Genomic DNA, 27,678 nt, shown 5'->3' on the forward strand with positions numbered 1-27,678 from the left:
ACACACACACACACACACGCGCTAGATGGACAGATTCACTGTTACACGCAGAGATGTTCCTCAGTCAAAAAAGTAAGAAACGGTCTTCCTTCTTTGAAATGTTGGGAATATTTTAAGAATGTTTTTTTTGTTTGTCTGTCCACCCCGCAGTGAGCTGAACAGGAACCGTATTCGTCAGGTGGAGGGTCTGACCTTCAAGGGTCTGTCCAGCCTGGAGGTCCTCAAGCTACAAAGAAACAGCATCAGCAAACTTACTGATGGGGCCTTCTGGGACCTGGCCAAGATGAAAGTCCTGTACGTATATAAGAACAACCCTGATCAGTACATAAACCTAATAATACAATTACATAAAATTTGAAAATTGCCATGGATTATACATTATGTAAAACCCTCCACATCAGAATCATAGAACATATAATATCAAACCTAATATCTGAAACTTCCCATTTGATTTAAGGCACATAGCTTGGAGCAAGCACTATCTGAGAGGATAATCCTATTTGCACCAATTAGTGACTATTACAGGAATACTCACCCACCAAACCTTATAAGATATTTTCGTACTTACTGGAACTCAGTATTGCAGTAATCACACCTTTTCCTGCTGACTGGCAGTTTTTACATATTACTTCAATTACATGCAAAATAACACAGTAATAGTCACAAATTGCTCTGCAGTTTTTCAGAAACACTGCTCCAGATTTTAGTGTAACACAATTACCACCACACTTCTGATATCCTGTTGCCAGTAAACCAGTGTGTTCAGATCCTCAAAACTTCCTGATATACTAACTTTTAATACCTTTTTGCTAATTTTTGTCTTTCGCAGTCACCTGGACTACAACAGCCTGACAGAGGTGAACAGTGGCTCTCTGTACGGCCTGACCTCCCTTCAGCAGTTATTCCTCAGTAACAACTCTATAGCCCGCATCAACGCTGATGGATGGAAGTTCTGCCAGAAGCTCAGGGAACTGTGAGTACTAGCATTTAAATTAGCCTAAACACCCTTGTGCCAGATGTCCTCTTGCAAAATCCTTTCAGTACAAGGTTGTTAAAGTTCCTAAACCTGGAATGATAACTGCAGTGGAAGAGTTGAATGTAGTTCAGTATAAAAAAAAAAGAAAGTTAGCTTGAGAATCCAACACTCCCCAACCCCATCCATATCACCCATCTACCACCCCTAGGGTTAAATGACATTGTGCTTTAACACTCAATACGCTATGCTATTCTCAGAATAAGCCTGTTTATCCCATAATTAGAGCTCGGCTCAACAACACTCAAGCCCTTCGACAACAGTTTTTGTACTCAGTTCAGAAGCGTGGGGGTTTGGCAAACCTGTGTGTAATCCTCTACCGGTTGTGTTGTGGTAATTACACTGAAGGATCGCCTTCACTGCCTTTGTCTACCGAATGAGGAGTTATTATCTGAGAGTCTTCCCTGTTCTGTTGACAAGAGGGCCGTATTGCTGGTGTAAAGTGCTTTGCTCAGCTGAGGCGTTGCTAACTGCGAGGTAGCCTGGGGTATCTGTGGCGCCTTTGTTTGTTTATGTGTAACAGTCAGAAGGGATAAAGAGGTAGATGGCGTTCATGTTAGTTTGCTTTGTGTGTGTCTCACTGCCGTTTTGCCAACAGATTGCTCCCAGCGCCATCCCTAAATCATCCCACCGGCGCTGCAGCAGTTATCAGTAATATCAGGTTATATGATATTTTTTATTATCAGGGGTTATGATGAACCCCATGACTGATAGAAAAGAGTGACTCGTCTTTATAAGGAGCCTGTTATTGCATTCCCAATGGGGCCGGGCTGAGCTGGTCATCAGGGAGAATCTCTGCACACATGACTGGTCAAGTAAACCTGAGGCCTGGCCACAGAGACAGACAGTGAGGGCCACAGAGAGGGCAGAAAATGCACAATACTGCCTTTGACCACTGTTTGAAAGATACCTTTATTGGATTTATAATCAAGATTTATCAAGACCTATTATATGCATACTATGAAAAACAGTCTTACAAGTCATTAAAACTAATTGCAGTCTTCATTTCCACTTGTTTGTCAAGTAAATTATACCAAACATTTCCTTAAGTCAGGTGTCATCTTGTTACTACAGTTCCTTCCAAATTCCTAAAACCAGAGAAACTGCTTGGAAATCCATGTACTGTTCTCATCCCATTTGGATGTCCTCCAGCCTTGTAAGAAAAAAAGAGATTTGATATGAAAGTCAAAAGTAACATTTTGAGGGCTGCAGTAAAAATGAGTGACAGTATATTCCCCTGGGGTTTACCACATGCTCAAGTAGGCTTATAAATGGAGATTGTAGACATGTTAAGTTCCAACCAAGAATTTCTTTTCTTCCCTGTCAAACAGTTAGGACCTTAGTTGAGCTCTAAGGTCTGCTAAGCCCATTCTCTGTTAACATCTTGTGGTGAAGAAAAAGGCACAATGGAAAAACATATCACGGAGTGGCAAATAGACATTGAATCAGCCATGAAATTTAAGTATAATGATGTCGCGAGCTGCCTCAGCATTCTGCCAACCTGTCATCTCCTTCCAGACCTCACACAGAACATTTCTCTTTCTTCCCTCTGTTTTTCCCCTCTTTCTCTCCGTCTCTGTGTCTGTCTCGCACTCTCTTTCTCTCTCCAGGAATCTATCGTACAACAACTTGACTCGTCTGGATGAAGGCAGCCTGGCTGTGTTAGGGGATCTCCACACTCTCCGTCTGGGCCACAACTCCATCAGCCACATCACCGAGGGAGCCTTCAGAGGCCTCAAGGCCGTACGCATCCTGTAAGTACACCCCCACTCTAACCGCCATTATCAAGCCCCTAACGACCCCCAAGAACCCACTCATTGCTGTTTTTCCCCTGCATTAATGCCACCTGGGAGCAGTAAAGGCTGACATGTTTAATATTGGTTATGCGTCTGTGATATTCGATATTTAAGCTTACGTAGTCACTTCATTTGACTTCAGGCAGCAGAGTTGTTTATTTTTCAAGACGGGTTTGATCTCAATTTGTAATCATGTCTATTCTTTAGTTTTTTGTACTTTAAACGAGGTGTTCATGCATCACTACTGGCTTGGTTTCTGTGGCAACTCCTTCATTTTCTTGTTTCTTCTTTCACTGTGTTGCTTTTGTCTGGTTCTGTCGTGGGGTTTTTGTTTTAAACACTAGTTCCCAACAAACTTGGATCTGAAAGTGTTCCGTGTCGCTCACCTCCCTCGAGGTCCTTCCCCCGCTTTTAGAAGCCATGAATACAGACGGAGGCTTCTTTTCCCTCTGATCCACCTTGTGCACAGAAAGCCCAAACAGGCCGAAAGAAAGAAAAGGAGGGAATGAAAGGGAGAAAGTCAGGGGATAAATCCAGAAGAAAGACTTTGGGGGTCTTGGTTCCTAACCAAGGTTCTGCTGGCTATGCCTACTCCCGGTGAGAGAGCCAGAGAGGAGAGTTGTGCCAGAGCTCGCTAGACAAGCTCTCTCTCGCAGCTGGGTGACAAGCCAAGGCACATAAGGCCTCTCTCTCTGCTGGCACACTGGGTGCTAGATAACTAGTTACAGAGGATATAGAGGCTGGGCTAGGGAGCTGAGCTTGTGACTGCCCTATCTCAGGCTTTTGGTCATGTTTTCCTTTCTTGTCTTTTAATTGCTCTCTCTTTGTTTCTTTGGCTTTACCCTTTTAAAGCACATTCAATGCCCATTTCTTCCCCTCCGTTATCCTAAGTGTCTTCTGTCATTGCCTCATGTCATCCCTGTAAACACACACTATCTCTGTCTTCATTTTCCATAATCTTTTGCCCCCTTCTTTTTTACCGCTCCTGCGCCCTGTGTCTTTGAGGCAGGCCTAATCTAATCAGTGAAGGGGAGGACAGGCATAGGCTGAGCCCTGAAAAGGAGCCGGGGGAGCTTTAATTGGGCCTGCGCTGCTGGTCGTGCTGGCATGGGGCTGGAGCCTGCATCGGGGTGTGAAAGCTCCAAACAAGCCAGCCTGCTCTCTAATTCGGCCACGGGGGTCGTTGGCTCATCGGGGCCCCCCTTCTCTGTGCCCGGTCTCCCTGCTCGACAGCCCCCACCACTGGCCTTGCTTTAACAAGGCAATGGCCATTCACATCCAGCCAGCCAGAAAGAGTAGGAAATTGGCAGCCCTTGTCCAGTCTAACTAAGACGGCGGCCAGTGGAGACTGAAAAGAACCAGAGGGGGATAGGAGATGCTTGGAAAGCAAAGGGCGGAGAAGGAGTGGAGGGCACCATTGTGGAGATGGTGGAGGGTGTGGCTGATCATCAACCTCAAAGGCCTTTCTCAAGTTTGAAAGAAAAGTCTTTTAATGGCTCAGAGGAGTCCTCCAACTCTGTTGTTTTTCTTTTCGATTACCATGCAGAGGGGTGGGATGGTGGCTCCTCTGCAGCTATGACTTCACCTACAGAGGTAGTTCTTTAGAGGGAAATAAAGTGTATTCAACAAGTGTTTAGGAACCCTCAAAAGCTCTGAAAGAAGCCATTTTTCCCCCTTTTCTTTCTTTTCTCACTGAATCCCTTTTATCTTTGCCTGGCCATTGCTAAGCTTGCTTCCTGACCTCATTAAGACTCAGCTTTAGTTTTAGCTGTGCCATAACCGCCGCCATTGGACGAACAGACCCAACTGTTTTGGCCTCTCACAAGGCATTGTGTTCCCCGCCAGTCCCTCCATGCCGTCATGAATTATACATGTGTTTCCTGGTGCTGGGTTTGCCTCCACACACCAACGCACATGCACACATAGTCACACGCACGCTCCTTCTCCGCCCCTCTAAGGAAAGAATGCGCTTGGTTGGCAGAGCAGAGCGGCAGAGGGGCTCTTAAGGCCAGGTGCGGGGGGGGGGGGGAGGAGGAGGAGGAGGGGTTATGTAGGGGAGGGAATGTGGGCGAAGGGGGTAACCCGTGACTTCCAGACCATCCTTTGCCAGGGCTATGAAACGCTTCAGCGCTGGCAGACCCCGTCCCTGTTCTCCTCCTTCCCTCCCTCCTTCCATCTTTCTTATTCCCCTCTTTTCTCATTCTCCACAGGGAGCTGGACCATAACGACATCTCAGGCACAATAGAGGACACCAACGGGGCCTTCTCTGGATTGGACAGCCTCAACAAGCTGTGAGTGGTCTCCCCTCGCTCTTTCTTTCAATTCCCTCCGCCTCTCATTCGCTGTCGACCCTTCCTTTTCATCCCTCTCTGCCGCTCTTCAAAAACAGAGAAACAGTCAGAAAGAGATTTTTCTTTGCATCCAAAAGTCTCCCTCCAAATCCCAACTCGCCCCTCATTGCCAGCTAAGGTCAGGTAGTCCAATTAATGGTTGCAGAGTTTAAGATGTCTGTCCCCTCAGGACCCCAATGACTTATAGGGACCCTCTTTCCCTCTTTTTTTAATTTATTTTTTATTTTACAAGGCTTGTTCATGAAACATCGAAGGTGATTTTTATTACTCCCGTCATCCTGTAGAAGCTCAGGCCAGTTTGCCTCCAGTTCAATCTGGCTTTCATCTTATGATTTCATTGTTTAACTGTAGCTTTATTGCCAAACTGTGGAGATACAGTGAATCATTTTTTATCTGTTTTTCATGATTACTCCTCGATGTTTTCATTAAGACAGCTAGTAAAAAGTCCAATGTCAAAAGTTGGCTAGTTGAGAAATTACAGCGGACATGGAGTGGCTGGCACTGAGGGGCAATCATCAACCTGCAGGATGAAAAGATGATGTCCAGCCAAGATGGTTCGCAGTGTGAGCACCGCTGAAAGAGAAAGAACTGGAGAAAGAGAGGGAGAAAGGGCTTTTCTTCAAGCTGGCAGGGGTTCGCTCCCCAATAGGCTTATTTCTATTTCTCCTCCATGCCGCTGCTCCTCTCGTTCCCTCTTTCCCAGTCCTTGTTGTTTGGAACTGAGAAAGGGTGAAATTGAGGGCTGCATTCAGTCATCAACATCAAACGCCTCACACGCCCCGCCCTCTGACCCTGCCCCTTTTGTCACGGCGTTGGCGGAAGCGACCCGCTGCATCCCAACGCTGGCAAAGTGAGTCATGGGAAAAAGAGATGCAGAAAAGAGAAAGAAGGGCTGAGACATCAAAGTATCAACCACACACACACACACTGGGTTTCCGTAAAGCAGCTTGTGAATACCGCCACATGGGAGGAAGTGGATCTTATAGATCTAAGCTGAGGAGAACCATGAGTTGATCTCGGTTTTTAAAAAAAACTAAAACCTAAAAGTTTGAAAATAATAAATAAGACAAAGTAACCCTCTCATCATCCCTGTGACAGGACAGCCGTTTGTTTGTGTGTGTACATGCGGATGAGTTAGAACACTGGGGTCTTCATTGTGAACCAACCAGCCGTGTGTCCTCTTCCTGTGAAGTGAAGGCTACAACAGGAGAGGAACGAAGGGGGGGGGAGGTGGCGGTGGGAGAGGGTGGAAGAAGAGATTAGGACCCCAAATCAGAGGGAACAGCGACTCACTTCTTGGCTCACACCAGGCTTGACAGGCACAGACACACACTCACATGGTTGCATGTATGTCCTTACAAGCTCTGCAGGGGAAAATAATTACGACTCACGCACATACACAGCCCCGCCTGGTCATTGCTATTAAATTCTAATAAAGATAAAAGTGGTCTTTGAAGAGCCCAGGTGCACACACACACACTCACAGCACACCACAACCACACACACACACCACACTCTCTCCACACCAAAACACCACCACACCACACACACACCATCACACACACTCACACTCACTCCAACCCCATCCAATCTCCTTCACCCTTCCTCTGGGCTAATCTCCGCACAGTTCAGATTTCCAATACCTCAATCCCCTCACTCTTATCAGATTCAGCCTCGCTAATTGTGCTTCTCTCCCTCTCTCGCTCTCTCTTTTCACCCCCCTCCCACCCCCTCTTCTTCCCCTCCTCTCCTCTCTCCCTCTCTCTCTCTTCATCTATCGACACCCTTCATGTTTGGAAACGGCAGGACTCTGTTTGGAAACAAGATCAAGTCGGTGGCCAAGAAAGCCTTCTCTGGCCTGGAGACCCTGGAACACCTGTGAGTATTCCACAATGCTTAGCTGCCCCTCCTCCCTGCCAGAGAGAGAGAGAGGGCTAGGAAGAGAGGGTTGGGTGGTGGAGGGAGTATTGCCAAAAGTAGCTGGCAGAGAGCAGGCTGCTAGCAATTTAATAGCGTCTTTGTAAAAGGAGAAGACAGAGGCTTTTGCGAGCACCCAGCTGCTTCTCTCTCGTTAGCCTAGCACAATCTCAACTTTGGCCTTTTTTTCCTGCCTCTGCACAAGAACAAAGTTATTGAGCATATGGCGAGCTCCGCAGAAGAAATGGAATTCCTATAAGCTCTTTCACAGGCCTTTGTCAAATGAGGGCAGGGAGGGACGGAAAAGCTGGCATGTATCCTCAGACGTACATATATTTCCACCTTGCTTAGAAGTCAGAGCTTCCTTAATGAAAGCCTGTGAGTGTATGGCTGGAATGTGCATTCAGTTGATGAGACGATGTGTAATGTCCCAACAGGAACCTGGGAGAGAACGCTATTCGATCCATCCAGACCGATGCCTTCAGTAAAATGAAGAACCTCAAAACCCTGTGAGTTATACTGTTGCATTTACACAAACACACATCACCCACAGTGTGTGTACAGATCCACACATGCAGAAAACAGCCAGCAGCAGACACACATTCACACACGCCTCAAGTCCCCCAGTGCTTTTGGCATCCACACACACTCTCAGAAACACATATTCCGTTACAGATGCAACAGATGTGAGATATACCACATGTACTTACCTCTCTCCTCTCCTCCGCAGTCTCATTCAGAGCGACAGCTTCCTGTGTGACTGCCAGCTCCACTGGCTGCCCGACTGGTTGGTGACACGTGGTTTGCAGGCTGGTGTCAATGCCACCTGCGCCCACCCTGAGAGCCTCAAGGGCACCAGCATCTTCCAGGCTCCGTCCAGCAGCTTTGTGTGCGGTGAGTTATGTGTGTGCTTAATCTGTGTTTATGTGGGCGTGTGTGTTGAGCAAGAGTCACACTGACAGCTTGGCGCTGTTCTGTTATTTACATACTTGCACATATTTGTTTGTGTGGTGTTTTTGTTTAGCTCTGCATTTGGCGTCAGCCATTATTTGCCTCTTTCACAGCCATTTATGCATAGCAAGCAGACACCTACTGAAAGACATTTCTGATGTTTGGCACTGAACCACACACACAACTCGCTTTTATCTCGTCCCTCTGTCCATCCGTACACGCAATCTTTTGCGCCTTTTCTCACTTTTTTTCTTTTCTTCCTTCCACTTCTGCCTTTCCATCGCTCTACACCTTCAGATGACCTTCCGAAACCTCAAATCACCGTGCAGCCAGAAACTACGGTGACAGTCCTCGGTAGCGACGTGCGTCTCACCTGCACGGCCGCGAGCAGCAGCTCCTCCCCCATGACCTTCGCTTGGCGCAAGGACCAGGAGCTACTTCGCCACGCCGAGACGGAGAACTATGCCCATGTGCGCGCTCACCACCAAGGCACAACATCTGATTCGCCAGGTTCAGGTGGAGGCGTGATGGAGTACACCACTATCCTGCACCTGCGGCACGTCACCTTCGCCCACGAGGGCCGTTACCAGTGCATCATCACCAACCACTTTGGCTCCACCTACTCCAGCAAAGCCCGCGTCATTGTCAACGGTAGGTTTTTTTTTTTGTTTTTATTTAAAGGTTAAATCAATGTTGGGCTCAATTTGTCTAGCAGATGCTCAGTAAAGGACTAACTTGTGTTGAGATGGACATTAATGTTATTAATATTATGGAAGGGGGAGAGTTGAGTCATTATGGTTTGAAAAATATGATGACAAATAAAATGTGAGGGGAAAACAGAAAAATAGTAGAGCTCCAGTGTCATGTCAAGACAAGATGGACAGAAAAAAACATTGCTTCAGTATCTGTGTTGATAGGTGTGTGATTACATCATTTCCACCTAATGAAAATGCCTGTTTATGTTAAACTTATCTGAGTTTCAATTGTCCCGTTTGACAGAGGAGCGATTGAGATTAGTGGCCATGCTGAGTTCTTCTCTTTCACTTGAATAAAGTCTTCCCTCTCTGGCTCGGGCCTCCATCTCTCCCAGGATGGTATTCGGAACAAATTGATTTAGCTGCATGTCAGTGCTAACAGGAGCCATCTCTTCTGCGCTCTGTCAATCTGCTTTTCTGCAAATGGAGTATTTATCTAGAGTTTGGTTCCCTGTCCAAGTCTGCAGCCGACCTCTAGCTGCTTCTTTTCTTTGTGGTGTAATGGCGGAAATATTTGTGTCGTGGAGTTGTGGGCTTGGATTCAAATGCCAGCACCAGCTGTGAAAGTAGAAGAAGTGAATGCTGTGTAATCCCCAACAACTGCTGTCAAGGTTCTTAACCCAAAACTGCTCCAGCTCATAGGTGTGGGCAGGGGAAGAAAGAGGGGACTTTCCCAGGATGCATAAAGGTTAAAGATGCTGCGTTGCAAAGAGTACACTGATAAAAACTGTCTCTCTTCTGTTCACAGTTCTCCCATCCTTCGTAAAGACTCCCAGGGACAGCACCATCAGGACGGGCCACACAGCGAGGCTGGAGTGCGCCGCCGAGGGCCACCCGGCACCACAGATCGCCTGGCAGAAGGACGGCGGCACCGATTTCCCCGCTGCCCGCGAGCGCCGAATGCACGTCATGCCCGACGACGACGTGTTCTTCATCATGGACGTCAAGCCGGAGGACATGGGCGTTTACAGCTGCACTGCCAAAAACACGGCGGGCACTGTCTCTGCAAACGCCACGCTCACTGTGCTGGGTAAGAGCTGCGTCTGTATCTTCCTCAAAGTTTCGTTGAGCTAATATTGGCACATTTTTGCCTTGCGCTCAGCGTAACCCAGCGTTGATCATTTTCCCACATGCCCAAAAAGAGCACTTGTAAATAGCTCAGGCGCTCAGTTGGGAATTGGTCAGTCCGAGGCCGCAGAATGAGAGGCTTTATATTTTTCTTTTCTCTGCAGCTGTGGCCTTGCGGCGGGTCAAGGGCCAAAGGTTACAGTTGGGGGTCAAAGGGGGATGGTGGGGAAGCATGGGGGGCTCACAGAGGGGTGTTTGTTAGACATTCCCACCTCCCCCTTCGCTTCTCTCGGTGGGAGGGACAGTCATGGCTGCTTCACTGCAGGCCTCAGTGCTCCCAGTTTATTGGCTGTTTTACACTGTTAAATCAAACAAAATGGAGCTGCTCTCCTATAACCATCTCGGGACATAGATCATCTTTGTCCTTTGTCTTTGAACAGAGCTAAAAAAGTTGGGGGGTTTCCTTGCTACCACACAATAGTAACAAGCCTTAAATTTCCCCCAAAGAGCTCCGAAGCAACAGTTCCTATTTTTAACATGGTCGACTGGTAGAGGAGCTATTTTACTGACACATTTGCATTTTGCACGAAGTGTGAGAGACTTGTTAGACTTCACAGCAGTTCAACCTGAGTGCTAATCCACTCAGCGATGTAAAATATAGACGCAAGCAACCATGCCTCTAGACTGAATCTGTGATGTTTGGGTTTGAGAGACGGAGGGGGAAGGAGAGAGAGAGGAGGGGGGGTGGCTACAGTCGAGGGGCCCCTGTCTGGAAAAGAGTGGCGGAGGGAGAAAAATGGGAGGCCAGAAAACTGGAATGAGGAGAGTTTGTGGGGGAAGGTAGGCCCAGTGGGGGAAATTTAGAGAAAAGAAAGAAGATGATGGGAGGGGGGGGGGGTTACTGAGAGGGAGAAAGTATTGATAGAAGAGAGAGGCGCGACTGAAGTGGGTTAAGTGAAATCTCTTAATCTGTGTATGTCCCACTGAGAAGGGAAGTGCTCAGTCTGAGAGGAGAGGCCTACCTTAACACACACACACACACACACAACACACCACACACCCACAACCACACATCCACACCACACCACCACACTGTGTGCTGTGATTAAAATGTATGAATTTGTCAGCACTACAGATGTGACCTCCAGATGTATAAATGCGGTCATTAGATGAGACTCTCATCATGAGATAAGCTTTCAGTGGTTGGATATCAAACTCAGAACATCACACTTTGTGCTCAGGCTGTCCAGCTGACTCACCAGCCTGTAATCAATACTGTGAACAAACTGAGCTCAACCAGAAACCCGAGAACAGAAACTTAAAACTTTGATGTCACAGAATAACAATAGAATGACGGATAACGCTGACCTCAGGAACCACTCCTCTGCTCCACAGAAACACCCCACCTGGCCCAGGACCTGGAGGACCGCAGCGTGGTGGTGGGAGACACGGTGGCCCTGCAGTGTAAGGCCCTGGGCAGCCCTCCGCCCCGTATCACCTGGCTGCGCAACGACCAGCCCCTGCGCCCCTCCGACAGACACCACTTCACCCCGGGGAACCAGCTGCTGGTCATCGGCTCCGCCTCGGTGGAGGACGCCGGCCGCTACACCTGCCTCATGTCCAACACCCTGGGCACGGAGCGCGCTCACAGCCAGCTGGTGGTGAATCAGCGCCGCAGCCCCTGCACGCCGCCGGTGGGGCCGAGCACGGTCACCATAGGGATCATAGTCATCGCTGTGGTGACGAGTATCGTGGTGACGTCACTGGTGTGGGTGTGCATCATCTACCAGACCAGGAAGAAGAGCGAGGAGTGCAGTGTCACCAACACAGGTGATTTTTTCTGTCCTCTTCTAGTAGAAAAGTCTGTCCAGCTGTTTGTGTGAGCCTGTTTGAGAACTACCTAAAAGAAAGTAATGTGCCACATAGGGCTGCAGCTAACTCTTCTTTTTGTTACTGGTTAATCTGCTGGTTATGTTTACATGAATAGTTTAGTCTATAAAGTAACAGAAGTAGTGAAAAGTGTCCAAGTTTGACGTGTTCCAATGTCTGGTTTTGTCCAAACAACTCTAAATTGAATTTAAAATAATAGAAGTTACATTAAAGGAGCATCACTTTTGATAATCTGGAACCTGCAAATGTTTTCAATTTGCTTTGATTAAACAACTAAAGCGATAAATCATTTATCAATTAAATTAAACACTTAATTCTGTAACTAATCCTTTGTTTATTATTTGGGTGTATCAATTAATAGTTTTGTTCAAAATCTTTGAAGTTGACATCAAAACGTGTTGTTTTGTCTACCTAACAAAGCCCACTTTAATCCCATAGAACTCAAGGAAGAAGATATTTGACGGTATCCTCAGCCCTGGTTCTAATGTCTGACTCTTTTGTCTCTCCCAGATGAGACGATAGTTCCTCCAGACGTACCCAGCTACCTCTCGTCCCAGGGCACTCTGTCCGAGCGGCAGGATGTGTGTATCCGCGTGGAGGCCAGCGGTGGACCTCAACCCAACGGACACGTTGTAGACACCGCAGGTAACTGACAGTTCCGTCCCCGCTCAGCCTGCCAAATGTTTGCACTCCCCTGCAGTCTCTCCCACTTCCCAAGAGCAACGCTGGTTTGCTGCATAATGATGAAAGGAGCGCCGCTGCCTGCTCAGCATCAGAAATAATTACAGCAGACACCCTAACCACAGTGTTGACATTCAGTTGTTGATTTTCTGTTTCCAAATCATTTATTTTCCCCTTTCCCTGCCTGCAGGTTTCGACGGCGCGGTCGTGTGCACAGATTGTATGGAGAACGGCAGCAGCTACTCCAAAGACCCCGACTACCTTACGCACGGGTTCAGCCCTGCGGGAGGAATGGAGTACCAACAGCACACCCCCACCGCTCCCCCACCCTACTCTCATTTTCATCCAGGAGAGCAGCACGACGCGGGGCCGCACCCGACCCCGCTCTGCAATGGGACACCCAACGGGATCCGAAAGGACATTCAAGGATTTCCCAAAAACCACAATACGTTACAGCACGATCGAAAAGGTACGCTGATGAGAGTGTAGTGTGTTTAACTGTAAACGCTTGAAAGAAAGCATGCAGCCCTGAGGACCTGCACTACAACTGCTAGAAAATACCAACAGCCCTATAGACCAAACCCGTTTCAGCTCCAACTGTCCCTGCTTCTCTAGGAATGTCATTCACGTCACCAGAAACTATCTGAAATTCAGGAACCCGTCAAGGCAAATTCCTTTTGAACGTGACTGCTGATGAATTGGCTCCTACCAGCATTTGACAGTGTATCATAGTGGCACGCCCAGAAGCCCCTCAGGATATCTCTCTGGAAACGCTGTAAAGAAGCACAGAGTTGTTACTGCTGCCAGACTCCCGCAGTCTGCACGTCTGGGCCCGCTCTGGGATAACTTTTTTTTTTTTAACAAGGAGTAATACCGGAGGAATTGGCCTCCAAATACCAATTCTCACCTCCACATGTCAACGCAGCCCTGTGCATACATTCCACTGCCTGTTTCCCGAAGCTGAATGCATATTTGTCTACATACATGTGACCGAACCCTAACCCGTCTCTCCTTCTGCTTCTTTGTTCCTTCAGTGAGCAGAGGGGGACAAACGCCGGCTCCATCAGAGGAGGTCTTCTTCCACAAGCCGGTGAAGCTGGGCGTGACGGGCCTCGACAGTGACTGTGAGCCTGAGCTCAGGCAGACTCTGCTGTCCAACGGACACACCCTCAGAGCCTCTCAGAATGAGAGCGCCCCCCTAAGGAGAGCCAGCGACTAGCAGGCACTCCATCCAGCCCAAAACGTGGACTTGCAGTAGCAGAGTGGACTTCTATATTTTTTTTTTTGCACTGGGAAATAAACTCCTACCTCATATCGAGGCGATTGATCCTGAGCCTCCTGGATCTGGACTGAAGGAACCGGGGGGGGGGGGGGGCGGCAGGGGGCATCCGGAGTGTGAAGGCGGAGCTTGTGTGGGTGGCGTCCCATCTGAGCGTATCAGCTGTACATAGTTAAAAACCTTCTTTTGGGAGGTGACCAATAAGAAATTCTAGCTCCAAAAAATGTGACTTGCATTTGAAGCATGTAAATGTAGGGAATCTTGTACAGTATATGTATGTGCAGGGGAAAAAAGAGAAATATACCTTTGGACATTTGACTGTACATAAGAGTTTTCTTATATTATATATTATATAACTTTTACAAAAGAGTATTTGAATTTATGTGCATGACAAAGAAAGGAGTGATGGTATTTTTATTTTTATTTTTCAGCCTTTTTCAGCTTTTACCAACATTCAGCTGCGGTGCCTTATTGCATGATCAAAGAAAACTCAACTTGTAATAGCATATATCGAGAGACTTTTTGTGAGATACCGGTACACTCTTTATAGCAAACAAAACAAACACTTGATTGCACTTGAATGTTTTTTCTGACAAACGCTGCCAACCATGGCCTTACAGAAACACAGTTCACATTCATTGTTATTGTATGAAGGAAGAGCTTTGAGGTAAATTATTTTGGTACATCAGACGGTTCGAGCTGGGGTATTTGTGGGGGGGGGGCAGTTAAAGCACTTTTTATATTCACTTCACAAAGAGATATCTGCCAATAGGAATGCAGGAACCTCCTCCGTGTGAAGGAGCCATTCCACCTCTTTTGACACAGTAAAGTTGATACAAACTGTACCATTAAGGCTCTTCCACCTGTTTCACAACACAAGTTACTGCGAAGCTGCTCCGACCTTGTTGGGAGAGAATATTCTTCTTTGTACTCTGATTAGTTTCTTTATTTGTCCAAGAAAGTGAAAGTTTGGCACAAGTTCGCAACCAAATGTGGTCAAACTCAAACAGCTGCTCTGTAAACTGCAAAAAGCCAATAATGATAAATGAACATGGACACCTCACGTGTTCTGGGTCACATTCATCATGCACAGCTACGTGCACATGACATTTAATTGGCTGAATGCTTAATTATACCATTTTTATGCTATAAATTTAAGACAGAGAATCAGGGAGAACGATGTGTTGTGTCATTGTGTTACTGCTGTAATGTGCCTCAACATCCACTGTTGTGCATTCACAGGCAAACGGCCAGTAATCTGCCTCCGTCACACCACCACAGCGCAACCGTAACTCATCATCACTACAGCTGAATAATGTTTCCTGCATTATGATTCATAAAAGGTGCAGTGTCTTGCTGTGAATAGTCGGGAAGCTCGTGAAATGTGCTCTAACCAAACATGGAGGGTTAATGCAGTCAGGAGCGTCGCAGTTCCTGGATACACTGGCTCACAAATCAGGCAGAGCAGCGGTTCCATTGTCTAATGTATGTATGCGTCTCGCCAACGTACCTTTGTCTGAGCTGTGCTCTGTTAGCAGTGGCCTTATCAAGGTAAACTGGAGGACACGCTCCTCTGGTTACTCCTGATAACACCTATCAGAGATGATTTTACCAACAAGACCAATCAGAGATCCCTGTTGGAAAACCAATCCCAGTGAAGCAGGTAAAAGGGACAAGGGAGGGGGGGGTGCAGTTCATGTTCTGAGTAATTTATTGAAACTGTCTGAAACCGTTGTATCAATGTCAAAGCTGAAACAGTGAAGTGTCTAACATGGCATTGAAGTGTCTAATAAAATCCCATTTTGCTATTATTGCCAGTGTTCTGTGCTGTTTTCCTGCCTGCGTACACCGAACAGGGAGGATGTTTCAGAGACAACAGAATCACAAACAGCTGAGTTAGCATTTAGCGCCGCTCACATGTCACAGTGGTCATGGAGAAGCCATCAATTCAAATGGAGCATGCACAAAGACATGAAACTCAGAGACCTTGATCTTCAAAGCAGTGAAGTAGCTTATGCCTGGACCAAACACACACACACACAGACACACACACACAGACAGAGAGAGCTAATCTTCCAAACAGGAATGTGTCCTGGCTCCCTGAAGCTCCAAAGACAGCAGGCATATTTTTTCCTTCTGCGTTCTGTTTAAAATATTTGCAACAGAGTCGGGGCTGACTGGGGGTCAGAATGTGCATTCCAGATGGACGTTTGTCACCGTATGATTGACTTGCTCCCAGCCGTGGCCTCCACCAATCACACGCCGACCATTGTTGTCCAACAGCCTAGTGACAACCGACATGACAAACACTCCCACCTGTGAGGCCATCCGTCTCCCTCTGCCCCCCCCGACAGGATTCACCAAGACTTCACTTTTACCTCCGTGGCGGCTGCAAGGACACTGAGCTGATTCACTGAGTGCGAGGAGGGAAACGCTGATACTGCGGCCAACTGTTCTTGCATATGACATTTAAATAATCCTCCTTCAATGACACCTAGAGGAGTTATTTGTTCATCTTGTAATAAGTTCTCCTGGATAACTGTGTGCTCTAATTTTAAACAAGCATGTGGAAAGCATCAGTGCTCCTTTTACTGCAGAGCACGCTGTATCTTGAATAGATAAACTATTAAATGAACCTCTGAGAAATCCACTGATTCTGATCATAATAATGCATTTAATCTTTGCAGTTATCAATCAGATTTGTTTTTACAGAACTACTGATAATTAAATGGTCAGTTAAGACAAATCACAACAAAACCATATTTTCCCCCATTCAGCCCGACTTCATCTGGGCGTTTTCGGTTTTAGACCTCAGCTGCTGATATCTCAAAAATTTGGCAAATAAAACTGAAACCATCTGCACGGCTAGATACCACTAAGAGTAAGTGGGAAAATATGCCGTTCCCTCCTCCTGCACACTTCTTTTATACAGGCACTTCCCAGTAAGTATGCTGTCTACAACTTAAATCCATCAAAAGTGCATGCAACCTATACTACTTATAATAAAATCAATAAAATGTACTTTCATTGTAGAATGACAACTCTCCATCAAATTGTTTTGGTTTTTCCAGGTTGCATTACAAACCTCTAGTTAAATGTATCTTGTATTCTATCTAGTAGCAGTGCTTTTAAATGGTAACACTTTTCTTAAAGGATTTATATTTGGGAAATAAGCTTTCTTTCTTAGATTGAGATTAGAAGACCACTGTGTGATATACACACAGATCAGCCATAACATTAAGACGACCCTGATGGTCATAACCACACGGACCACACGTAAAACAACACAAATAAAATCTGCTGACCCGCGCCTCTGAAGTGTTGGACAGAGCTAGGCTAGCTGTTNNCTCTCTCTCCCTCTCTCTCTGGCTCTCTCTCTCATTTCGCCTCGCTCTGTCTTGCGCTGATAGGTGCAACTCCGTGTTTCCTCTCCATTTTCAGAAATGATGTTGTTCATTAATGCAATGCAATTTCGGGCAGGGCTCTCTCTCTTTCTAGCTGCCGCATTTTGTCTTTGGTAATTTACCTTTATTGGCTGGCTTAGCAATTTCATCTGAACATGGGTTCATTTAATAATGTATGCGTCTTGTTGTTGTGTACCGTTCCAAACCCCACCTGTAATTGCCATGCAGCTGGGTGCACTCGGCTGTATGGATGCACCAGCTGAATGGGAGGACTCGCTGTGGAAGACAGGAGAACAAAGAAGAAAGCGGGAATAAAAGTAGAAGGAGGGATAGGAGCTGAGCACATTATTGGGATCTAAAGTTGGAAAAGGCAGCATATAACAAATAATTGGATTAATTCTCATTTGTGTTGTTGCACACGTGTAAAAAAGGTTATTTTCAGTCAAAAAGTAATGGAGATGATAGCTGGCTACATGAGCAGTCTTGACACTTTGCAAACCTGCCACAGTTTACGGGACTGTTGCCGTAACTCCAGGTGGCTAGCTCTTGCTGTCTATCTACTAGAGGGACAGACTGAAAAAGATTCTGCATACCAATCTGTGCTCTCAGTTTTATGTTTGTTGATGAGACGCTATCACTTGTTAGGAGAAGTGAAGCCACGGGAGTCGACCATGTAGGCATATAGCTAACACTAGGCTCAGGCTGGTCTTGTCAGAGACAGACAGCCGGAGCAGATTAATTAGCGTGTGGACTGCTTTGCTCTATGTGCTGAAACAGATTATTAAACTGTGTTCTGCTTAGTTGGTGCTGGTACTTGACAGTGCATAGCTGCATGGGAAAACCTGAATTTTTTCACATGAAATTTTTTTTCAATCATGTTATAGTTATCCATCGTTTTGCATATTTACCATGTCAGTATGGTGAATATGAAGCTGCTTTGCTTAGCTTGGCACAAAGGCTGGAAACTGGGGGAAGCAGCTAGCTATAACTAATAACACTAACACATTATATCTTAATCCTTTTGAAAACTAAAGTATAAAAATGACTATTCACATTTTTTGGTCAGGACAAGTAACTACCTGGGGTCTGGCTGGTCCCACCTCTGTATATAAATCTGCAAATTATTTGTACATTTTTCCCTATGGATAGAGCTAGGCTAGCTGTTTCCCTCTGTTTTCAGTCTTTATGCTAAGCTAAACTAAGTGTACTCTGAATGTAGCTACATATTTAGCGTACAGAAGCAAGAGATGTTTTCTTATCTAACTCTCGACAAGTAAGCAAACAAACATTTCCCAAAGCGTCAAACTATTGTTTTAACTTCATTTTTCGCCACATAGAACTGTTTGCAGTGACAAGTATCTTCATTTGAGGGAAGAATGGAGTTTCACCATGCTCTATTGATGCAATTAACAAATGGTTGTAACTTTGAATAGGCCTGCACTTTCAGAGCTCTGAGATGAAGGAATTACTCCTTACAGACTGACACAAACTCCAAGTACAAAATCAACTTCAGAATGTAAATCATTCCTGTGTACGTCAAATCCATCAAACACCCAATCAAGCTAACTCCATGTACGACAAATGAGGATTTTTTGTCAAAGAATGAAACACAATTAGAAAGTATGAAAAAACAGAAGATACCATTTTCCAATCACCTAATAAATATTTCACAATAAACAAAGATAAACCCACAAATGTGACACCTGAGGTTCCTAATAAACCCTAAGCCTAGTTAATTTAACAAAGTGTTCTATTGTTGAGGAATAAAATAAAGCTGTCGCAGGTGGATGAGCTCAGTTGTGCTCCAGTGGGAATGTAACAATGGTGAGATATTACTGTGTCTCTCCCCGGCCGCTCTTTCACACAGGTGGCCTGGCTTAGCAGAGAGAGGAATATTGATAAAACACTAAAGTGACCATGAAGCCGTGCAGAGGGAGTCTGCAGAGAACCAAATGAATCACCAAACCTCACTCAGAGTATAAAAAGAGACGGCCTTTAATACCATAACTTATTGATCCACGCACAGTACACATTGAACAGTAAATACGCTTCATTGCAAGTCTCGTGTGACGCGGTCCTTTCACCAAACCGATGGTGCCGTTACGCAAGCGTGAGCTCGGGCTGTTAAACTCAACCCGCGGGGCACTGATGAGCAGGAATGCAGCACCCTGGGTAATGCGATCAGAGTGCACGGATGGCTCTTCCCACCCGATCACCAGGTGTTCCTTGCTTCTCGGGGGCCCGGCAGCATGGAGGTGCAGGCGGGGGTGCCGCCTCCCTGCGGTTCCTCCACCAGGTCAGGGCTCAGGACGGACGCTGAGGATGTGCTGCTATAGCAGAGAGCGGCGGACCTTCTCGTAGGCTCCCAGGAAGATGAAACCACCCACGCTGATGAAGGTCACCCTCGGAATGCTGCCTGCAAACAGACTGGAGGAAGAGGAAGAGAAAGAGCGATAGATGTTTTATAGTTGCAGAAATCACTATTATTAATATTCAAATACAAGCCGATCAGTAGCGATCAGTGTTTCTGGGATTTCTTTCCTGATCATCACAGTTTTGCTTCCATTGCTGTTGTAGAGTTAATTTCTATCACAACTGATCTGATCCGCTTATTTAAGTAAATAAATAACAGACTGTGATATGCAGGCTGATGCTCATTATCACTGGATGCAATTATACAATGACACAAGATATTCAAATATTAAAAAAAGGTATTAACAATGTTGTTGCTAATGGAATAGTGCTGTTTCAGTTTAGTATATTTATATTCGACCTATTACTGACACATTAGCCAATCCATATGCTAAATATAGTCGGAGCAATGCAAACGGGTTATAGTTATCAAACTAAATGTCTCTGATTTCAGAATAACTAACTGTGTTTACTAAAATAATACAGCATTGCCTCATAATTTATTGAGTTGAACTAGTTTGACTATATCTTGGCTAAGCTAAATCCACAAAGACAAAACTAATGTGTTCACAGCAGAGATGACATGGAAAAAAAAAAGATTACTGGGGGCTGGAATAAACCTGCATATAGTTAAAATAAAAAAAAGTTGTTTCTCCACAGCAGAAGATTCAGGAAGGAGATTTGTGTTCTGTACTTGGAAATTCATGCTAATTCCTCCACAGTTTTCCTGCTGCAACTTTAATTATCTCCACGAAGAACGGAGCCCAGGGCAGCTCAGACTGTATCGTGTATCCCTCCACCGATCAACAGTATCTGCGAGTGATTTACGGCTCCTTCGTGGAAGCGGGGACTCGTGTACGGGTGCAGGGGGTCCATGGGAGCGGCTCAAACATGAGGCCTTGTTGGTGGAGCCGCTGTACAGCGAGGGAGAGGGGCCACGAGGAGCAGCGGCTGAGGCCCACGGAGAAGCTGTGTGACGTTGCGGGGGTCAGAGGATGTGATGAGCCATGAGAGAGCACCCGTCTCCCAAGAACCACCACCACCACCGCCCCCCCAACCTCTCCCACCCTCCCCACGACACACAGCTGTTTTTGGGATTAGGCTTCAAGCCCCCACCCCAAGGCCTCCCTGGAGCTCTCACCCCCTCCTTTCTCTCTCTCTCTCTGTCTCTCTCTCTTTCTCTCTCTGCGTGACTGATGGCCAGATGACATCCACACATGTCCCTCTGCTGTCCATCCATCCATTTCTCTCTGTCTGTCCGTCCAGCGGCGGCCCCCTCAGCTGGCTCAGTTGTTCGGGGATTTCTCCTCCGTCTCCTGTTCTTGCTGCGTCATCCACTTCTCAGACACGTGCTCACTTCGTCCCGTCTGTTCATCTGCCTTTTTTTTGTGTCTCTCTCTTCCCTCTCTTTCCCCCCGTTTCTCCCTGCCTGTCTCTCTCTCTCTCCCTCGCGGTGTATTTGCCTACCAACACCTTCTGTCTGCCAATACGCCCCCGCACTCACATGGTCTGGCTCCATCCAAACCAGATGTAATAGATGAAGAGTATTGTGTGTGTGTGTGTGTGTGTGTGTTTGTGCGCGCGCGTGTGTGTGAAGAAAGTGTGTAAAACTGTCTACGCACACAAAATGTCTGCATTCATCATCTGCGTGGGTGTGTGTGTGTTAGTACTTGCGTTTCTGTCCGTTTTGATTTTGAGAAAAACTTCGGAGATATCACAAAACTGTGTTTGGATTCCATCAGCTGTGCTCGAGCAGATGCTGCAGAGAAGCCTCTCGAGTAGGGCCTTTTCACATTAACAATGTTTTATTTGAGTGTTCCAGTAAGCCGCGCCAATGCGACGGTGAGCCGGCATGCACAGTAGGGACCCTAAAACTGAAGCAGCTAAATGGAATCCAGCCATCACTGCTTTCATCATGTATACCTGTGTTTTGGTTTTTTTTACTCTGAAATGTTAATGTGTCTTCAGTGAAAAAGGCTTCTACAGCTACAAGACTCACAAAAGGTTGGTACTGTGTGACAGAAAAGCTGACAGATATTTTCCACACTACGTCAGATCTCTACCAGCTCCTTCTTATTTGTCGCCATGAGATAAAACCACTTAGGGATCCAATAAGACCCGAAGTGTAATCAAGTTTGCTCAGCCTTGGTTTGGAGACAACAAAAATATACAGGCAACTGAGCTGCACTATGGGAAATGTGGGGTTTCTGGAGTTTGGTGCAGACTAGAGACTAAAAGGCAGGATATCTCTGCCTCTGATGCTTCCATTTTTACCATTCTTTCTCTCATTCGTCATTTGCGCGTCCCCCAACTTTTTGGAAGTGCAATACTAAATCACTGGAGTGTGTGACTAGTGACTAATGAGCGTCACTCACGATGGAACATTCATGCTGGGATTTTGGGATTTGGCTTGGGTTGATCTTGGCTTCAGTCCATGATTGATGAGAAATAAGCTAGTACGTCGACCTTGAATTAAGGTTATTTTTTGTTTTCATATGGAACTGCTATTTTCAAGGTCAACCAACATGCTATGAAAAACAGACCACCTGACACGATAACGTATCCCATACGAAAGTTAGTATGCGGCCATTGAGTAAAAATAAAATATGTTATTTTTCTGTCAAGAATCTGTGCATGCGCTGTAGTTTATTAACTTTCAGTGCCCTACATTAAGCTACTATTTCTAGACACTTGGGTGCAGCTTTTTAACTGGAATTTTAGGATTTGGGTCACAGATTGTTGTTATTTGTCTTGTATGTCACTTTTGTCGACTGCAAAGCTGTACAAGGTGGCAAGCATGTCAGGGATCTCCCAGACATCCCAACAATTCACGCAACTCCACGTTTCAGAATACCCCGGCCCGGATCGGGTGTTTTTTAAAAGACGGCCAGTGAAGGGTTAGGTGAACGTGGTGTGAGACACAAAGAGAGTGTGAGTGCCTGTGAGTGCCTGTGAGTGCGTGTGGGTGTGTGTGTGTGAGTGAGTGAGTGAGTGAGAGAGAGAGAGAGAGAGAGAGAATCCAAGTGTGTTTGTGTAAGCACAGACTGGTGTAAATGCTCCAAATAAACGTGGAGACATTAGTCAGAGGTCGTTGTCCTGCCCTTCAGCGTGCTCTTTCCATCTCGACACGGCGTTCTATCACCATCTGCTGAAACATAAGCCACAGGCCCGCTCCAGGCGAGTACTTAACATTACTTACACGACAATATGACATGTGCTCCAAAGCTAATCACAATCCAATGACAGGAAGAGAGGAAAGCGAAGAGACAAAACAGCTGGGCTGCTAAACAACAACACAGTAGACACAACAAGTTCTGACACATCCCGCTCCATCTTCTCATGTGACTGGACTGACTGCCAGCAGTGAGAGGAATGAACTAAATTTAAAACTCAACGCTCTTGTTTTGTCTCAGCTCTCGACTACCGTTACATTTCCTGTCTGGAATCAGGGCCCACCTGTGGACCTCTGAGACGTCAGAGCACAGCCGGAGCTCGCTCTCGTGAGGAATTGGACTAAATATAGTTTTAAGGCATGACAGGAGAGCAGAAGAACACAGCGGTGAACTCAGAGAGAATGTCTTGGCTGCAGTTGGGAATAATCTTTGGAAATCTTCTAATGTATGTGGGAGCTGATTTCAGGCTTGTGTAGGAACAGGAACAGTGCTGAGGTTATCAGAGATAGCCGTTATTAGTTATGTGACTCTTTCATTGAGAGGCATTCAGTGGGTCTACTGGAATTTCTGAGACAAATGATGTGTCCCTCATCATTTGCATACCATTTGTTTAAAGGATAGGTCTAGTAATGTTCTGTATTTTTCCCCATCGTCAACAAACCGCACCAACACAACCCATGAGTGTATCCTACTGACAAGTATTGTCAGTGTAGCGAAAGCCTTATGTAGTTATCCCTATGCCGCAGAGCTCCAACACATCAGTGAGCCACACAGTTGCAGTGGGTGATATGTTTTGACTCATTCCCACATCCTGCTGGATGCACACCAGATCCATGGCTGAAAATAGTCCTCATCACATTTACTCCTGTTTGAGTAACATTTGCTAAAAACTACAAGCTGGGGAGGTTGGGGTGTATTGACAAAGGGACTACTGAAGGCACTACTGGCACTACTTTTCATGGGATACATTCAGAACAAAAAAAAATTAAAGCCAGCCTTATCTTTTAGCTACATCCACTGAAATTATTGCCTTGCACGGCGAAAGGATATGAATGGATTTAATCTTCCCAGAAATGCTTAATAAAGCAGAAATGCTCCACTTGCGGATCATCTGGGTCTCCACAAATAGAAAGCCCTGATTGGCAGGAGAAAGTTGCTCTTCACTGTGTCAGAGTCAGTTATAGCTGCTTGCTATACCACATCACTCTACACCTAAATCACACTTACTTAAAGTGTGTTCATATCATTTGAATTTGAATAGGTGGAAAGTGCTCAAACTGCTCAACTTCTTACTTTGTTACAGTGAAGAACAAAGACTCCTGATGCCACGAAACTACAATTATGGTTTACCACAAATTTCCAGAGTCTCTGCTTTGTTGTGTGTATGCGGTAGAAACACATCATTTGTTAACTTTTCTTCCATTTTGGTTTACATATGGCACAAAGCAGACAGACTGAAGGACATGTTGCTTATTAGTCTTTGTTTAGACCTGTTTCCTGGTGCAGTTTGGTAGTTTTGCAGGTTACTGGGGGAGGCCGGTGTAAGCTCCACCGCTCTCCGCTAACCCGGGGTCTCTGGGGCATGGCACACACATGGAAGCACTTTAGAGCTTCACTACACTGCAATTGGGCCTATTACCATAATTACAGCTTTAAAGCCCCAGCAATTTGTATCAGGCATGCACCAGCGCAACCACCAGGCCTTTGGCCCTGCGGAACAACAGGCCCCCCTTCTACTTTCTACACACTCTCCTTTGTCTTTGCATTTCATTCTCTCGTCTCTCTTAGTTGCTCTCTTTTTTCTTATTTTCCCAACCCTCTCTGGTGACCTCAATATAAAGGGAGAAAATGATTTTTCAGGAGTTCATCATGTTGTAGAGCTTATGGTGGACAATATGAGTGAGTTTTACAGCTGGCCTCAGAGGACAGGTTGAGGAGATAGTGAGGGTGAGAGGAAAAACATGAAAGGTTGCCGCGCGGTGCAGAGGTGGGGGACGGGCATCAAAGAGCTCCCCCGTACATTACCACTTGGTTACTGCTCCAGAGGTGAGAGAGGGGTTTAGGCTTTTCCATAGGGGCCCACCAACTACCACCTCAGTGAGATCGTGCAGTAGTCTTAAGCATGATCTTTATTAAAATTGAAGGCTAGGTTATTACTGATGTTTGAAAGCAGTTTGTAGGGAATCACCCTTGGCTCATATTAAAACACAAAGCTGAAATGTAATTTCTCTATGATTAGATTCCAGCACTTCAGCCTACACAAACAAACAATTACACAGTGGTGTGTGTTTGTGAGAGAGACATGTCCCACTGGTGTTTGGCCCAGTCCCAAACCAAATCTGCTCTGAGCATTAAGCCGAGGTGCATCCTAACTAAATGATAGCGGCTTGTACACAAGCAGGCCTATTATTCACAGCAACTGAGGGTTTGTTTTAGTACTGGCAGCCCTCTGCGGCCCCATTAGACCTGGCCTTTTGTCCGGCGCGCATTATAAACACATCAAAACACTCAAATAAACCCTTCCACTTGGCCCCCGTAACACCTTAATCAATAGGACGGTACCGCTAGTCGGCAGGAAAAGCTTTTATGCATCTCATTTTTCAGCTGCGCCCGTAAATTTGTGTCCCCCACAGAGTAGCAACTCTATCATCAAACATGATTATGTGAGGGATCAGGGCGAGTTGAATCAAATCATGTAAAATAAAAGTTTTTTTTATGGGCAGGGATATAAAAAAGAAAAAAACGGGGTTGTGTGAACAGGCTGTTTTTAAACAATCGTGATGGCACTTTCTCTGAAATGAAGACACAGCCTCACCCTGTAAGGCCTCGGCTCCTCCAAACGTCGTAGAGCACCAGCGGGATGTTGCCGCTGGCTGTGGTCGACCCGGCCTAGAGAGAAAGAGAGGGAAAGAGAGAGAAAATAGAGGTGTGATGACTGATGGATCGTCTCCTTCACTTCCTGCTCCTCCAACAGACACCCTGTTTAGTCTTCTTCAGCTGAGCTTCCTCCCTCCCTCCCTCCTTTCATTCCCCCCTCTCCCCCTCCAGTTCTCCTCACGGACAGCTGTGTCAGCGAAGGTGACACCTTCCAACACCCACCCAGCCGTTTGCCCACCCAAAAACACACTCAACAAGTTCTCCTCGTCTCCCTCCACACCCGTCAAGTCTACAACTTTTATTTACACAATACGGCTTAGCTGGCCAGAGAGCTTTTAATCCATCACTGTGGAGCGGTGGAGGGGTACGGGAGCTGCAGGATAGGGCCAGCCAGGGTTAAGTGAGGGTGGGCGGTGGCAGCCCAGAGGGGAGAGAAAAAGAAAGACAAAAATGAGGAGGAGAGGAGGGAGTGCGGGCGGCAGGAGTATGTATGTGTGTGTGTGTGCACGCATCACAATCCACGCTACAGCTCACTGAGCATGTAGGAAACAGTTTGCGGCATCCGCTGAAAATTGCGACTCCCAGATCTGCTGGAACGAGACGAAGATTCCCGCTTTTTATTCATGTGAGGAGGGGAAAAACACCCCTATCCCTTGTGTTTCTGTTGGAGACAGGTGGCTGAGAAATGACTCTCTCCACGTCTGACAAGTTTTCTTTTCCTTTTACCACTTTGGAATGATGGAAGGAGGGAATGGAGGAAAAGGGTGTCCAAAACATACACACACACACACACACACACACACACACAGTCCCTGTGTAACTTGTGCTGACATACAAAAATATCTTCATGCAGCTAATTCTATAAGTTTCTTCGACATGATGGCTTGCTGCTTTGCTCCCTACAATCACGTGTAAGTAGTAAAAATTTTAAAAATCATGTCGACCAATGACCGCTGAACAGGTGTTAGACCACACCAGCCTGAGATCGACTGCTGTGTTTGCCACACTTGGTTCCAGAGGAGGATAGTGGACATGATGGCAGCAGTGTGGTTGCAGGAAACATGCCAGCCTGAGGAGAAGAGCAATGTTGTACAGTAGCAGCGTAGGAGGCATGCAGCAGCAGCGTGTGGTACCAGGCATGTAGCCTGTGCTGCAGGCAGGGCGGTGTGGCAAGAGTCCCTGCTCTGGAGGGGCTTTGCACGTCCAGCTGTGCCCTGGATGTCTGCCCGCACTAGGCTGCCTACCGTACAACACCACTCTTTCATTCTGCCCGCTGTAGAAAAGAGACAACCTTCTCCTTCTACTGCTGTGGGACGGAAACTAATGTGACAAGTTCCAACACCCACATTTCCTCTGCTTCGTCCAATCCAAACCGTCCATACCCGTCAACAGCAGCCCTGCTCTCTCCCCACTTCACTCTCCTGCCTGGACTTGTCATCTTTTGCTGCTTTGTGTACAAGTAAATCAAACTTAAGTCTGACACAATTTTTAAAAAATGACATGTTACCTTTTAGGGTGAGGCACCACAGGTGGAAATGGAAATTTTAATTTGTCCATTTTGAGATTTAATATGCTGCTTTAATATCCTTTAATATAATTTTTTTATATCATAACCTACACAACACCGACAGAAAATTAATTGCAAATGTTAAAGCTAAAATGCCAAACACTGGTTTTGCAGACCAGTTCCAGCTAGTTCCAGGTTCTCAATGTGAGGATTTGCTCATTTCCTTCGTCATATGTGAACTCAATATCTTTAGACTATTAGACTGTAGAAATATGAAGATGTGACCCTGGATTTTAGGAAATTGTGATTTCACCATTTTCTGACATTTTCTATACAAAACAATTAATCATTAATTGAGAAAATAATTGGAAGGTTAATTAGTTAGTTAGCCTCAAATAAGGATAGAAAGGATGGTTTTCCCAATTTTTTCCTTTCAACAAAAAATATGGCCAAGCAAATTAGGCATGTTGCTTATTTTAATAACAGAATAAAATGTGAAAAAGCTGGTATACAAGGGATGTTTAATATTCTTTTTGTCATGTCTATTTGATGGAATATTTTTCATTTTCAAATAGTTAAAAAAA

The 27,678-nt window shown here is 45.9% G+C and overlaps 2 protein-coding genes across 3 annotated transcripts in view; one reads left to right on the plus strand and one right to left on the minus strand.

Moving 5' to 3' along the window:
* lrig1 (leucine-rich repeats and immunoglobulin-like domains 1) overlaps nt 1-13,821 on the plus strand; it is a 34,539-nt gene extending 20,718 nt beyond the window's left edge. Inside the window, exons 6-18 of one of the 2 annotated variants that reach the window (XM_035661326.1) lie at nt 151-294; nt 830-973; nt 2,644-2,787; nt 5,040-5,120; nt 6,987-7,058; nt 7,535-7,606; nt 7,828-7,991; nt 8,346-8,699; nt 9,552-9,833; nt 11,267-11,701; nt 12,272-12,406; nt 12,633-12,911; nt 13,477-13,821. In XM_035661326.1, coding sequence (XP_035517219.1) covers nt 151-294; nt 830-973; nt 2,644-2,787; nt 5,040-5,120; nt 6,987-7,058; nt 7,535-7,606; nt 7,828-7,991; nt 8,346-8,699; nt 9,552-9,833; nt 11,267-11,701; nt 12,272-12,406; nt 12,633-12,911; nt 13,477-13,661 — 2,491 coding nt within the window. In that variant the 3' untranslated portion in view covers nt 13,662-13,821. The remainder of the gene's footprint in view (nt 1-150; nt 295-829; nt 974-2,643; nt 2,788-5,039; nt 5,121-6,986; nt 7,059-7,534; nt 7,607-7,827; nt 7,992-8,345; nt 8,700-9,551; nt 9,834-11,266; nt 11,702-12,271; nt 12,407-12,632; nt 12,912-13,476) is intronic. The other variant, XM_035661327.1, reaches the window with a different exon arrangement.
* Nucleotides 13,822-19,096: 5,275 nt separating this feature from the next.
* The window catches only part of slc25a26 (solute carrier family 25 member 26), a gene marked incomplete in the record, with an annotated part of 48,587 nt that continues 40,005 nt past the window's right edge, over nt 19,097-27,678 (minus strand). The window contains 2 exon segments of the mRNA XM_035662379.1: nt 19,097-19,552; nt 25,526-25,599. Coding sequence (XP_035518272.1) covers nt 19,456-19,552; nt 25,526-25,599 — 171 coding nt within the window.

Source organism: Morone saxatilis, unplaced genomic scaffold, assembly GCF_004916995.1.
Source record: "Morone saxatilis isolate NCDOM2014 unplaced genomic scaffold, NCSU_SB_2.0 Contig18, whole genome shotgun sequence".
Lineage (NCBI taxonomy): Eukaryota > Metazoa > Chordata > Actinopteri > Moronidae > Morone > Morone saxatilis.